The sequence below is a fragment of the Nyctibius grandis genome, chromosome Z, assembly GCF_013368605.1.
Source record: "Nyctibius grandis isolate bNycGra1 chromosome Z, bNycGra1.pri, whole genome shotgun sequence".
Classification (NCBI taxonomy): domain Eukaryota; kingdom Metazoa; phylum Chordata; class Aves; order Nyctibiiformes; family Nyctibiidae; genus Nyctibius; species Nyctibius grandis.
In genome coordinates, this window is record NC_090695.1 from 31,669,491 (window position 1) to 31,685,450 (window position 15,960).

General features: G+C 37.8%; 1 protein-coding gene across 3 annotated transcripts in view; it reads right to left on the minus strand.

Annotated features, from left to right (window-relative positions):
• CHD1 (chromodomain helicase DNA binding protein 1) overlaps positions 1-15,960 on the minus strand; it is a 72,155-nt gene that overhangs the window by 24,665 nt on the left and 31,530 nt on the right. For all 3 annotated transcript variants that reach the window (XM_068422275.1, XM_068422277.1, XM_068422274.1), the window contains exons 13-25: positions 15,535-15,624; positions 14,489-14,679; positions 8,140-8,328; positions 7,667-7,829; positions 5,894-6,046; positions 5,328-5,399; positions 3,962-4,111; positions 3,221-3,369; positions 2,840-2,936; positions 2,656-2,751; positions 1,917-2,093; positions 1,567-1,727; positions 223-264 (exon numbers count right to left, since the gene is read on the minus strand). In XM_068422275.1, the coding sequence (XP_068278376.1) occupies positions 223-264; positions 1,567-1,727; positions 1,917-2,093; positions 2,656-2,751; positions 2,840-2,936; positions 3,221-3,369; positions 3,962-4,111; positions 5,328-5,399; positions 5,894-6,046; positions 7,667-7,829; positions 8,140-8,328; positions 14,489-14,679; positions 15,535-15,624 (1,730 nt within the window). The remainder of the gene's footprint in view (positions 1-222; positions 265-1,566; positions 1,728-1,916; positions 2,094-2,655; positions 2,752-2,839; positions 2,937-3,220; positions 3,370-3,961; positions 4,112-5,327; positions 5,400-5,893; positions 6,047-7,666; positions 7,830-8,139; positions 8,329-14,488; positions 14,680-15,534; positions 15,625-15,960) is intronic.

A 15,960-nucleotide genomic window follows, 5' to 3' on the forward strand; every position in this document is an offset into this window, starting at 1 on the left:
GGAGTAAGTACTCCTGCAAATTGAAAGGTTTGTTGTATGGCTGTTTGCATACATACCATACACGAAGGAAGGGAAAATATTAAGCTAAAGTCATGTTATAGTCAAGGCAAAAGACTAGACTCTGTATTTTCTCTTCAGCCTACGATTTCTTGGCATATTGCTCTAATTTGCACAAAAACGAGGTTCCAAGTTGCTACACAACAAATAATCAAACACATTTACCTTTCAAGAGGGCCACCAAATTTCTTGTAACTCTTGATAAACCTAGTAACAGAAAATAATTTTGCCACTTAAATGTATGCGTAACTTAACAACATTGGTCTTAAAATTGTATTAATACAATTACTAATCTTAGTATAATGCTATATGGACAATGAAAAAAAAGTAGAGAGAGTAGGGCAGCTTCGTATACCCAGATAACCCAAACAAAGTCAGAATTTTATTGGTTTAAGAACTGAAGTAAGTAAAACAATAGAAGGTACAATTTATTTCAGAAATTGCTTTATTAATTTCACAGGACAGAAGATTCAGCAGCTGGATGTGTCTTATCATAAAAATTTAATGTAAATTTACAGTAAATAGAGATTTCAGACATTATGTTATGCCTCATATAGTAAAAGGAGCAATCTGCAACAGGTTATTTGAAGATTTCTGAAAAAATGACATGAAAGATACTCTCTGTAGGAATGTGTAAGTGATGGAAAGAAACCGGAGATATCCGGGATAGAAATGAAATGAAATAAAAATAAAATAAATAAAAATAATTTAAAAAAAAAAGAAAGAAAATTTCCTCAACAATCAAGGCCTCAAATTGCTTATGCAAACACAAGAATAGCCTTGAAAAAAGTACCAGTTCACTGTGGTGTTAAGATGAAATGGAAACACAAAAAGAATCTTTAAAGCATTTCTCTAACCAAAAGGATTTTGAAAGCTTTACAGCATTTTAAAGAAACACACATACTTAGATTTCAGAAGCAAAGCAAAATCTCACAAACCCAAAAAGGTAAAACAATTCCTCCATCAAATATTGAAGGGACCTGCTGTAGAAGATTCAAATAGGATTTTATCTTTTTTTAGTTTAAAAAAGCATGATATAACATTAATTCAATTAGTGGCAAGAAATTTAAAAAGAAAACAAAATCCACGCAAATTTTTGTAGTTGTCACCAAAAAGATTTACATATTCTTTCAGCACTGCAGTTTTTAGATAAAATGATGGGAAGCAGATTATTTTGCTTGTATGTTTAAAGCTCACCCATTGTAACAACTGGTTTTTGAAATCAGCGTCTTCATGAGTTGCAGGAATTAACAAATTTAAACCAAGAGAATTTTTCAAACCTAGTTTTGTCCCTCATTAAGATGGGTTCAAATTCTTGCCATGACAGTTCACTATGTCAGTACCACAAAGTACACAGGGTAAAACATTAAATGCCTAGAATAAAAAAAATTTCACATAAATTCTGGAAAAATAAACTGCGTTCTGTACTTTCAAGCTCAATAATAATAATAATAATAATAAAAAAATCTGTCTTGTCCCTTTAAAAATGCATGTTCCCCTGTATCTTACCGCCTGATCTCTGCATCACTAAATCCTTTAATATTTTCTCGAGGAATAGTTCGTGGTCTTCCACGTTTTTTTGGCCGTTTTCTTTCTGAGATGGAGTCACTATCAGATCCAGAGTATCTTCTGCTCCTACTGCGCCTCCCTTCACTTCCATTAAAGCTGATCTGGAATTTCAAAATAAGTAGTTCAAAGCTACATGATTAACAAACATATGTAAAGTTTTACATAGCCTGTCAAAAATATGTGCTCAGAAAAGGAAACAAAAAAACCCCACCAACCGCAAAACCCAACAACAACCACCAGCAAACAAACTAAACGAACAGCAACACAAGCCAGTCAGAACCAAGAGACACCTGTTTTGCACAGTTTCTCATCCTTGGGAGCATGTATATTTCTTCAAGTTCTTTTTGTCTTTCCTCCTCTTCTATTCTTCGCCGCTGGACTTCCGGAATGATTTCTTCCCAATTTCTTGAATTTCTTTCTGGTTCCAACTCAATGTCATCTTCATCCATATTGGAAAAGTTGGCCACCTTGTATATCAGAATATACATCAAATCAATACATGACTGTATTTGAAAAAGACTGAGCAACTAATATTTTAGGAAAACAAAATTCTAGATGGTCTATTATATGCATTTATATATTTTATGTATTTCTATATATGCTATTGTCTTATAATTTATATAAAATTTATACATACAAAATGCTTCAGGAAACACTGTCTCTAATGAAACTATGTTTATTCATTTATGAAACACAGACTCCAAGCAACATGGGCTAAGATGAGAAAAGATGAGAGTCTTTTTCTTCTTTTAAAAGTTGACTAATACAGATGGCTAATGAAACACCTCCCTGCTAGCTGTATAATTGTTTAACTTCCTTCAAAATAGGGCTAATGACATTTGCATGTCTGAGTTAATGTGAAACGATAATAATATAAAACTAACCAAACATTAATACACTGTAGAAATCGAAATATGTTGCAAATGAACGGTCAGGAGAGCTATTTAATGATCTGCTGATCTGAACAAATACATCGTGCTCTGCATTTTTTTTTTGCACACAATTTATGTTTAACTGATAAAGCAATACCTTGAACTGTGAAAGCAACTCATCTCCTACAGTTAATGGACCTGGCTCATTTTCCCGAGTTTCAGCCCTCTTCAAGATTTCATCTATATCCATTTCCTAAAAAAAGAAGTTGTTTCTCTTTACAATGAAATAATTCATATATATTTTTGGTTGTTTTATCTATCTAGCCAGAAACACTACTTACCTGGGGCTCCTGTTCTTCCCCTTCAGGTTCTTTAAAAAGTTCCTCAGCACCAAACTTCAAAATTGCTGATAACTCCTCCTTATTAAAAGGTGTTGAGCTGAAATAAAGGATGTTTCAGGAAAATCATTTTATCTTAGTAACTTGAAAAAGTTCTCTATAATCATGAGTCAATTAAGCTTTCTTTTTACTGTTAACTAAAAACTATATATTTTATACATATATTTAATATGCAAATAAAAATCTACAAAGACAATATACTTTGCATCATTACTTATTTAACCTAATTTTGCCTTTCATTAATGTAGTAAAATAACTTACATTTTTACTTACTTGTCAAATATACTTAAGGGTAAATTAATATGTAAATAAATACAACTATACCTTGAAGGAGTAGAGCCTGTATGTAGTACAGTTTTCCCTGTAGTGTCCATTCTCTGAATTACTAAATGATCTAACACCATCTTCTTCTTGGCTCTTTCAAGAATATCTTCTTCTACTGATCCTTTTGTGACTAGCCGATAAATATTAACCTATGTACATTTTAAAAAAAGTAAGCAACAAGGAGAAATCTCAGTCTTCACTATGTATCTTCTGAGTGTACTGGTTAGTTTCAAATATGAAATACTAGTTCAATCACGTTACCACAGTCTTTACATAAGTGTTTTGAAAAAAAAAAAAGAGAAGTAAACTCTTAGACCTGTCTTTTTTAAACTTCAGTGATTTGGCACAAGCATTGCCACAGGCAAACTGTCATACTTCTAATTACTACTGTATGTCTTCTGCAAGAAAGAAACCTGAAGAGAATGAAGGAACATTTAAGCAAGGGGGATGTGCCTGATGTAGCAGTTATTTTCTAGAATGACATGATGCCAATGAATGTGGGACAGAGGAAGTCCACAACTCTTCTGCCTCTCCTATCCATATACCATAGCTGCCATATTATTTGTCCATATAGGGAGATTTAAAAAAAAAGAAAGTTAAATGAGCATTACTAATATTTTTGGACATATGCAACAAGTATTAGTTATTCTTAAAAATTCATGCAGACTGAATGGTGCAGAGTGGACAGCTACTGTACAGAACCCTCCTTCAGATTTGGAGCTTAAAGCTGAATGTGCATACCTGTTTCTTCTGTCCAATCCTATGTGCTCTAGCCTGTGCTTGCAGATCGTTCTGTGGATTCCAGTCAGAATCAAATATAACTACAGTGTCAGCAGATGCCAAGTTGATACCTAATCCTCCAGCTCTAGTAGACAGTAAAAAGCAGAAGTCCTGAAATAATAAGAAATAGTTTTATATACAAGAGTTGTAATATTCTTAAAAGGAACCAATATGACACTTGTTTATGCAGTCTGTGGCACAGACTACAAAATCATATACTACCAATTCTGTAACTGTTCTACAGTTAAAGTTTCTTTAAGTATAAAGCAAACACTGGAAAAAGAAATAAAAAACAAAACTGAGAACATAATTTTGTTGCTGCACAAATGCACAGTTTGCCTCGATTTTTGAAATGCATGAAGTTTAAATTCCTCTTCATCTCAAAAAATCTACAGTGTAACTGCAAAGATTTCAGAAAAAGGCAGCAACATCTATGCTAGAAATTTGAAACAGAATTAACTTCTGTATTTAACAAATATCTGAAGTTTACATTACGGACTTAAGTCCTTCCCCCTCCATCATAGCAGAAACAAGCTCAGCAGCAACTGACAAATGCTATCCTCCAATTACTGATTTAAAAAACCAAACCAAAACAAAAACAACCTCCCCTCCACTAAATCTGCCAGTGTAGGACAAAAGATTTAAGCTGATCAAAGGTATGGAATGGCTTGCTATTAGGAATGCTAAATAAGCTGCAAATCTTTCAACTCAGAAAAGAAAGAATCTGCAGGACACCTATATATTTACCGGTTGATCACAAAGAATGGCTAGAAATCAGTTCTTCACTATTTCTTCCAGGGCAAGTAAATAGATGGCAACAAAGAAAGATAACAGAAGCCAGATTTGAAACAATTAAAGATGGTTGTTCATGCAAGGATATACACGTTAGTTCTGCCCATTGCCAAAGGATGTTTTTGACGCTAACTGCTTGTGTAAGTTCAATGTTCTTGTAAACATTGTTGGGTTAAGTTCAGTTGGGTTAAGCAACAAGGCTGAGGTTAAATTTCTGCAACATTTACATAGTAATTAAAATTACTTTGATAAAGAGCATTAGAAAAAAAATTACAGCTACACAACTGATTACATACCATTTTCGTAAGTTATGTGTTTTCTACTTAACCTCTTCTTAGAGAAAAAAATTAGTAGATGTAAACCTTATAGTCCAATAACAACCTTATAAACCAATAACATCTTATAAACCAATAACAATGAAATTTCAGCCTTAGTGATATATTCCTCACTTTTCTCAGCCTTAATTTTTTATGCAACGTTTTTTGTATTTCATGGGAAAATATAAAACAGATTCCTTAGGAAAAAAAGACCATACCTCTGACCCTTCTGCATTAAAATGATCCAGTGCTTGTTTCCTCAATTCCCCTTTTATTGATCCATCAAGTCTCTAAAGAGATTGAATACTACAGTTAAAAAGTAATTCTTATACTATATTCAAAACCAGAGCAACCTGAATTTTCAACTGCCAAAACTGTTATGTGAAGGGAAAAAAAAGTAATGCAACACTTCATGTAATTTTTTAATTCATTAGTTTAATTTCAAAATACTATTTAGCATATAGCAAGTGCCAGTCCTTCTAGAAAAAGAACACTTTTTGTTTTATCTTTTCTTAAGCAAAGTGGTAAAGATAACAATCACAAAACAGTTGAGGTAGGAAGGGACCTCTGGAGGTCATCTTCTTTAACTCCCCTACTCAGGCGAGGACAGCTAAAGCCGGATGCCCAAAGTCATGTCCAGGTGGCTTCTGAATGTCACTGAGGATGGAGATTCCATAACCTCTGGGCAACTCGTTCTAGTGCTCTTGTCACCCTCAGAGTAAAGAAAAGATTTTTCTTATATTCAAGATCAAAGCTTCTTGGTTACTACCACCAAGATTCTTACCTGAAAGGGAAACTGACGATACTTCAAATATTCTGCTAGGATGTCCAGCATCCTCACCATCTGTGAGAAAATCAGAACTCTGTTGCCACGTTCTCGCAGACGAATCAGTAGCTTGTCAAGAAGGATTAGTTTCCCACTGCTACGTATCAAATGCTACAAAACCAAGAGATATGTATTACAAAATAAGTTCTTCTCAACACTAATACACACTGCAGTTGGCTAGATATTCATTCGAAGTTTGCTTTTCTTTCTATTGCTGTGGGAAGAAAAAAAGGGCAAATTCTAACATGTCTTAAGAATTTTATAGCTTTAAACGTGCATATAATATATAGTCTCCTAGAACTAGAAAATAAAACAAAACACCAAATTCATGTGACCATAAGACAACACTGCTATGTAAGTTTACTAGTATGCAGCATTAATTGAGCACGAAAGTTTACTCTGATTTTAGTTTAGTGGATTCTAACTGAAATCAACAGGATTACTAACTCACATTTTTTTAAAGGAAATCCACTGTTCATCAAAACATGAAGGAAATATAAGGGCTTAAAAAATTAAGCAGTTGTGATGTAGGCCCATGTTCTTTTCAGCCAAATAAAAAAAAATTTGTAACCAATAAAATATAAGACTGAAAAAAACCTGGTTTAGTACTACTTTCTCTTCACTTCCCATCTTTTGAAAAGAAATAAGTACTGCTGCTTAACCCTGTAAGTATTTTTAAACAGAGCCTATCAATCAAGTTTCTCAGGCAAGATAAAAGTGAGAGGAGTATTGTTTGTGGTGCCTAACATTGTAACACACCTAAAGCCTGTTAAGCCTTCTCATCTCCATTGGGAATAACTCGAACAGAAACTCAAGCAAATATGAAATTTCATGTTGAAAATGTTAGACCTCTTTAGGGGAAGATGTTTGGGATAGAATTTTAAGGAATGCTAAATTTTGAGCTAGGTGCTTTTATTCTTTATGCCAGAAAGCAGGAGGATATTTGTCACTGCACAAACTAGTAGGTATTTAGATTATCAACTTGAAAGCTTACAGAAAAAAAAACTATCTTTGGAAACATTTATGTTGGTATAAACTGCATTAACAACAACAGTCTTATCTGTTGCTGTGCTTCTCAACAGTTTTGATACAAATATTAGTTAACCTTAAAGAAAAAAAAAGAAACAACAAACCATCTTTGGTACTGATGATAATTGTTTTCATCTGTTACAACAAAAAAAATCAGACTGAGCTTTGGATGCTTGTTACTTCCATTTCCTTTCACTTTGGTTGCTTGTAGGCATACAGAGAACAGTATCTGATTATAAAAAAAGGCTTAAAAGCATTCTGCAGATCACCTTCTGCTATCACATAGATGGCTGTTGTATCCCTGCCACTCACATGCATTTCCACTCACATTACATTTACCTGCTTAGCTGCTTTAATTTACTTCGTTTAAAACAGGCTGTGTATTTTCATGCAAAATAAACTTGAGACCTGTTTTAAACCTATTTCCTTTTTCTTCAATTGTAATTAAAATCGGGCATATTTTATTTAGTCAATTATCTGTCAATTATTCAGTTCCAGTTAAGAAACAAAAATCAATTCACTTACCTGTAAAATCCAGGATGCACATTTTCCAGAGAACCTGTTTTTTCTTAATGTACTTCAATAAGAATTAATTAATAAGAATTAATAAACATAGTACCAGAGCACTATAAAATTGTGTGAATATTACATACGTAAAACAGAACTTTTTTTTTTTTTTTTTTAATTAAGACGTGACATTACCTGTAAGGCCTCCTGTTTATTATAGAATTCATTATCATCTGGTGGTTTAATGAGGTAGCAATGGTTACAACATTTCTTAAGTTCCATCATGATGTTCAAAAAGCCTGAGGTACTGCCTTTTGAACCTTTACTGAGGGCTTTGTAATTCCTGGTTAAAATCCACCTATGATATAAGATGTACAATGTAAGTAATTTCTAACCATATGTGGAAGCAAGACAGATGTAAGCTCTCAAAATATAAACAAGCTAAAGAAAAAAAGTAACTCCCAAAAGAATGTACTAACATGACAAACAAAGAAGCTACATGAATAGACATTAGACCAGTATAATTCTTGAGCCCTTGTTTCAGAGAATTTTAACTGTTGTGAAACCCCAGAAGCCTCAAGTTGAAATTGCATTATGAAAAACTATTACACTTCAGTAAATTGCATGTAGACATATACTAAAACAGCACAATTTAAAAGTGTTGTTACTTGTAATACTGCTTTTGCAGTGCACTCATTTCCATTCTCAGAATTTGCTCAACTTTAGCAGGTAAAGACTTTTCTACGTCTTTTTTAACTCTTCTCAGCAGAAATGGTTCAAGTTCTTTGTGAAGACTCGCATAACCATATTCTCTCCCTTTGCCATGCTCCTCTTCAAAATCTTCCCAGGAGGAAAACCTTCAACATAATAAAGAATGAGCACAAAATAGTGACATACTGTGAATGACCTGAAGAAGCAAAATTCAAGAAAGATAACACAAACACAGAACGTGTATAAATATACCACAAGAGCACACACACATTTCAATTTCTTCTCCATTCCCTTCTGTTTATAATTTATCCAATTTCTGAATTTTCATCTCATGTGAAATTCCAAATACTTTGCCTGTAAACAGAAGAATGGAATTTTCCAAAAACATTTACAGAATGAAAAATACTGAATTTTAACTTCCCCAGTGTCCTGGTTTGGCCCAAACCAGGCCAATTAGTCTTAGAGAAACCAAGGTCACTGCTAAATTCCTCACTGCTTATGAGTGAAGAGCTGAAGGGGGGGTCGCACCTGCAGGGAGGAGCAGACAGGGCAGGTGACCCAAGATTGACCAACAAGGTATTCCATCCCATACACGTCACTCTCACTTTCCTATTTATCACTAACCCACTGCCTCCTGGAGGTGGGGCCCAGGAAGGAGGGGCCCTCCTGTCTCCCACTGATGGGTACCAGCTTTGCCAATTCTCCAGTTAAAAGCCTGCAGGTGTGACAGCAGGGGAGCTACTGCATTTTCCCCTCTGCCTGTGCTGGGGGGAGCAACTCTGCCTGAGGAGGATTTCCAAGCTCTTGATCTTGGTTTTGTATATATTTATATATATTTGATTATTTCTATTATTATTATACTCTTTTTCATTACTACAGTTTATTAAAACTGTTTTAACTTTCCAACCCATAAGTCTCTCTCCCTTTTCCCTTTCCCTTAGGGTGGGCGGGGGGGAGGGTTAACAGAGAACGTCTGCCACAGGTTTAATAGCCAGCCCAGCTTTAGACTGTGACAGATTTATTGGTGCCCAACGTGGGGCTTGAGAGAAGCTCCAACAGGTTGCTCTGATAAGTTGAATCTTGGCTCTGGGGGGAGGAGACCTGGAGAGCTCAGCTGAGAGACTATCAGATTTCTTCCTTTGAGATTTACGAGGGGTTGGAAATTAAAACAGATAGTGAAGATGGTGATGTCATTTTTGAATGCTGTGTTATCTCTTCTTTTTATAGAGTTTCTTTCACAGTTGAGTATTGCAATGATGCCTTACCTGCCGTGGGCACTGTGTTATTTCTTGCTTCTTATGAATGTTTACATGCAGTTTAGCAGTGGGTGCTGGTCAAAATGTATTGTTTTGGTATGGGGTCTGATACTGATTTATGCTGTGATAAACTGGGCAGTTACTATTCCGATCTCTTATCTCTATGACACAATGATGGGCAGCTTTAATCGCGAATCAGTAGCAGCGACTTCATCTGCACGCTCCAGGCGTCCTTTAGCTGATTCTGTTAATGCTTACACTTCCAGTTCTGCTTTGGGAAATAGTACCTTCTCCTTTTCTGCCAAGCTGATTCCACTAGATTTTGCGAAACTAGGATGGTGCTGTCTAGGTGGCATGTTTTTATTTTCGGTTGTCCTGAATGTGTTTCTGATGTGGGATAAGATTAAATATCGGTGCAGGGACAGTTGTAGGTGTTATGCAGCCACCTCAGATCCTACAGCGTGTGCTGCCGCTACAGCCACTAAATCCACTGAAACCTCGGCAGCCTGCACCACAGTTGCTACACCCCCCAAGATGGCCAGTGCAGCTACTCAGACTCTAACGAGTCTCAGCACTCCCACGACAGCCACTGCATCTACTCAGACCCCAGCATCTATCGAATCTGTACCAATTGCTCCTGTAACCAGGAAGAAATACCAAAAGAAATCAGCTCATGAAGAGAAGGATGATGACTCAGAGCCTTCTAAGGCAGAGCCATCATATGACCCAGGTGAGGGCCCTTCTCAGGCAGAGTTAGGGCCTGACACAGATGGGGGTTTCCTCGATCGTCCTTTTAAAGCAGACCCATCACAGAAGAAAGGTCCTTCTAAAGCAGAACTATCACAAGAGGAGGACTCGGACGTAGAGATAACCTACCACTCCTTATCCCTGAAGGACCTGAGAAATATAAGGAAAGACTTCAGCCGTTATGACGGTGAACCTATTATTACCTGGTTGCTCCGATGCTGGGATAATGGGGCAGATAGCATGCAATTAGATGGCAGAGAAGCCAGACAGTTGGGATCCCTGTCCAGAGATGGTGGTATTGATAAGGCGCTCGCAAGAAAGTCAAACACTATCAGTCTCTGGAGGCGACTCGTCAGCTGTAAAGAGCAGGTATCCCTATAAAGATGATGTTATGAGTCACCTAAGCAAATGGACCACTATAGAAAAAGGTATTAACTACCTTAGAGAACTAGCTGTGCAAGAGATTATTTATAGACACCCACGGGACATTGTAGATCCTGTAGATCCTGATGAAGTGGAATGCAACCGATCCATGTTCCGGAAGGTCGGGAAGAATGCTCCACCGACATATACCCATACATTGTCAATATTAGTATGGGTAGAAGATGATATGGCACGTTCTACTGTGGGTAAAATGGCTAACTGTATGCGACAGTATGAAGATAGTATTTCTTCCCCACTGCAGGCCCGTGTCTCGGCTGTGGAAAAACTGACTAAGGAAAACAAGGACTCATTTAAACAACTGTCAGACAAACTGTCCAGGATAGAGAATAAACTTGACTCTCTACCTACACAGGCCCGCGTTGCAGCTGTTAGGAGAAAATGCTCTCCTACAGGACCAGCTCAAAGGAAACGGAACACATCACGAGGTATCCTGTGGTTTGCCCTGCGTGGTTATGGGGAGGACATGAGCAGATGGCATGGACAACCTACCAGTAGCCTACAGGCACGAGTACGTGAATTGCAAGCTAAAAGAAATACCAGACAGAATTTTTCTAGAAGGATGGCTGCTCCAGTTACCAGTGAGCAGGACCGCAGCCAGGGTAGATGGGCCTCAAATTCCTTTTTCCCAAGTATGAATAGGAGAAATGAAGGTCCAGTCCCTGTGAGCAGCACGAATCCATTTCTTAACTGAGGTGACACGTGCTGAAGAAGCCCCACCATATAATGAACTACCAGAGGATGAGAAGCAGTATGCCCTGTTCACCGATGGATCCTGCCATCTTGTAGGAAAGCACTGGAAGTGGAAAGCTGCTGTATGGAGTCCCATACGACGAGTCACAGAAGCCACAGAAGGACAAGGTGAATCAAGTCAATTTGCAGAGGTAAAAGCCATCCAGATGGCTTTAGACACTGCTGAACGAGAAAAGTGGCCAAGGCTGTATCTTTATACTGACTCATGGATGGTGGCAAATGCCTTGTGGGGGTGGTTAAAGCAGTGGAAGCGAAGCAACTGGCAGCGCAAAGGGAAACCTATTTGGGCTGCTGAACTGTGGCAAGATATTGCTACTCAGCTAGAGAAACTAGTCGTGAAGGTACGTCATGTAGATGCTCATGTACCTAAAAGTCAGGCAACTGAGGAACATCGAAACAACCAACAAGCGGATCAAGCTGCTAAAGTGTTCCAAATAGATTTGGACTGGGAACATAAAGGTGAACTATTTTTAGCTCGGTGGGCTCATGACACTTCAGGTCATCAAGGGAGAGATGCAACATACAGATGGGCTCGTCACCGAGGGGTGGACTTAACCATGGACTCTATTGCACAGGTTATCCATGATTCTGAAACATGCGCCGCAATTAAGCAAGCCAAACGGTTAAAACCTCTGTGGTATGGGGGGCGGTGGCTGAAATATAAATATGGGGAGGCCTGGCAAATTGACTATATCACACTCCCTCAAACCCGCCAGGGTAAACGTTATGTGCTTACCATGGTGGAGGCGACCACCGGATGGTTGGAAACATACTCTGTGCCCCATGCCACTGCCCGGAACACTATTCTGGGCCTTGAAAAGCAAATCTTGTGGCGACACGGCACGCCAGAGAGAATTGAGTCGGACAATGGTACTCATTTCAAAAACAGTCTCATAGACAACTGGGCCAAAGAGCATGGCATCGAATGGGTATATCACATCCCCTATCACGCACCAGCCTCTGGGAAAATTGAACGGTATAATGGGCTGTTAAAAACTACCCTGAAAGCAATGGGGGGTGGAACCTTTAAAAACTGGGATAAGCATCTGGCACAAGCTACCTGGTTAGTTAACACCAGGGGATCTATCAATCGAGCTGGCCCTGCTCAGTCAGACCTTCTACATACAGTAGAAGGAGATAAAGTCCCTGTGGTGCATGAAAGGAATCTATTGGGAAAAACTGTCTGGGTTCCTCCTGCAACGGGCAAAGGTAAACCCATTTGTGGGATTGCTTTTGCTCAGGGACCTGGATGTACTTGGTGGGTGATGTTGCAAGATGGTGAAGTCCGATGTGTCCCTGAAGGTGATCTGATTCTGGGTGAGACTACTTAATTCTGAACTGTATGTTGTCGCTGCATAAGTGTCTTTCAGGTTAAGACAGTGGTGATGAGACCGAAGCTAGCTGCAAGTGGCGTCCAGTAACTTCCTCGAGACTGACATCTTGAACCTGCAACCCGTGGGCGTGAACTGTGACAGAACTCATACCATGTCTCCTGCCCTGAGAGACTGCTAGTCAGATGGAAACCCACAATCCTGAACTAAATGAACCTGATGAACTTTTTGCATAAAGATGAATCATAAACTAGTGATATGTGTATATATATTTGAAAATGAAAAGGTAGTGGTGATCTGAGTATGATGTGAATGGTATGGAATAAGGGGTGGAATGTCCTGGTTTGGCCCAAACCAGGCCAATTAGTCTTAGAGAAACCAAGGTCACTGCTAAATTCCTCACTGCTTATGAGTGAAGAGCCGAAGGGGGGGTCGCACCTGCAGGGAGGAGCAGACAGGGCAGGTGACCCAAGATTGATCAACAAGGTATTCCATCCCATACATGTCATTCTCACTTTCCTATTTATCACTAACCCACTGCCTCCTGGAGGTGGGGCCCAGGAGGGAGGGGCCCTCCTGTCTCCCACTGATTGGTACCAGCTTTGCCAATTCTCCAGTTAAAAGCCTGCAGGTGTGATGGCAGGGGAGCTACTGCATTTTCCCCTCTGCCTGTGCTGGGGGGAGCAACTCTGCCTGAGGAGGATTTCCAAGCTCTCGATCTTGGTTTTGTATATATTTATATATATTTGATTATTTCTATTATTATTATACTCTTTTTCATTACTATAGTTTATTAAAACTGTTTTAACTTTCCAACCCATAAGTCTCTCTCCCTTTTCCCTTTCCCTTAGGGTGGGGGGGTGGGGGGGAGGGTTAACAGAGAGCATCTGCCACAGGTTTAAGAGCCGGCCCAGCTTTAAACTGTGACACCCAGTAAAAACACAACATTTTTCTTTTTGTGCAACAATACTCACCGAGATGGCTTCAGAAATTCCATTATGACATTTATCAAGAGCAGCATGAAAAACCAGCTGCATGGCTGGAGGGTGTGCAAGAGAACAAGAGTCTACTTAATGTACTTTTTGCACCTTGTATGGTCTAGCTGAAGTGTAACTATCCTCTCTGCTAGCAGATTAGGAGAACAGACTTTATGATCAAATGAAGAATGGGTACCAGACCACCGTGGCTTTGCTTGTAAGGTTCTGAAGAAGTCAGTACGTCCATAGCTCAAATTAAATGGAGCTATGGTGATTGGCATTTACAAGATGTCTCACAGGAATATGTGCTCTCACACATGAGCTCTGATTTATCTTAGGTATAAATGGAGGCCAGTACAAAATAAGGTCAATACAGTTAAGCTTACTGTATGCAAACTGTATGGGAAAACCAGCTATCTGACTGAACTGCAGGATATAGGGCATCTTGGTAAAAATTTGTGTTTGTTAATGGTACTAATACAGAAAAGATTCCATTCTACTTCCCCAGAGTAAATCCATACGGTTTTCCTCTTAAGCTAAGATGCAGCCTTTTTTCCAACTTCCGACCCATACATCAATCCATCATTTTTGTGGACTACTAAAATGGAAAAAGGTGACAACTGCTACCAATGTTACTTATCAGGAACGGCATGAAAAAATATATGCATCTACTTTATATAGAATATTTAAATTATCCTTCAGTATGATTCTCTACCTCTATTTTCAAATCACTATACTACGTCACAATAAGAAACTTGACCAAAAAAATGTTAAAAAGAATCATGTAAAACTCTTCCTTACTTTTCTGGCATGATGAAGTGCAACAAAGACCAAAGCTCTTTGAGGGAGTTTTGCAGAGGGGTTCCAGTAATAAGAAGACGATGGTTAGACTTAAAGTCTATTAAAGTCTTGTAAAGAAGAGAGTCGTCATTTTTTAAACGATGAGCTTCGTCAACTCCTATGAACGCCCAATTCAGACCACCAAGGAATGACTTAAAAGAAACAGAGGGGGGGAGAAAACATGATACAAATAAACACATTGCATAATTTTCCACATTTATAATCAAGCTATAAACACCATAATTTTTGGGTTTATTTTAATAAAATATGGACAGCTATGTGTTTTTAGGACTAATTATGGCTTTTACATTTGCCAGATTCAATGAAAAGCTGTGCATGCATCCCAAGAAAGTATAAACTAAGTTTAAAAGGAAGAAAATGGTGAAAAGTCTGACCCACATTAAGTTTTACATGACACAAGAAAGTCACTATTAACCTCTTCTTCCCAGCATGTATAAACAAATGAAGTAAAAACGTTCTGCTTCTTGACTACCTATAAAAATTTCCATATACTATTAGAAAGATTAACAATAACTCTGTGTGCTATGACCATGGGGACAGTGTTAATACATGTACACATACTACTGTGCACACAATAACAAAGAAAAACTATATGGGATTTTAGAGTTCTGTATCATGTTTGCAGCTAGGGGTTGGGTTCTTTTTCAGTTCCTTGATGGTGCTTTGCAAAGAAGTAGAGCTCTTGAAGATAGAAGGAGATTATTACAGTAATGAGAATCCCAAGCAAACTGAAGAAAGAGAAGTGTTACCCACTTAACGAAATGGAAAAAGGCTGAAACCCTCACCACACAGAAAATCTGGAAGTGCTTAAAAAACCCCACACATAAAGAAAAACCCAAAACCCAAGCCATGCACTGTCATACTTCCAAAAGCAAAAGCTATTACACTCTCCATAAATTTCATGACCCACAACCCAAATACATGCAAGTCTAAAGAGAGTTCTACACTGGAGAAATGATTTTATCTCCCTGAAGAAGCGTGATTACCTTATCCTTCAGCAAAATTTCATATGTTGTTAGAAGTATGTTAAATTTTAATCGTTTGGTCTGTGGATGCATCCATTCATGAGTTCTAATCTACAAAAAGAATAAAGTGAACTATAAGCTAGAGAAAAAAGGTCTTTTTGACTGAGACGAATTTAAGTACTGCAGCAATGTAAATGTTTAATGACATACAATAATATAATCACAAAACAGAAGCACAACATATTAACATATACAAAACTGAACTTCCAACCCATCTGAGCACTCCAAAATATTTTGTTTAAAATTCTGAATACACAGCAAAGAATTTCTACAAAACATTTTTTACTTTAATGGATAAGATTACTAACATTCAGAAAACACATTAAGAAAACAAATCAACAACCTTTCAGGAAATAGATTAAGATCACGACTGGCTTGCTTACATGT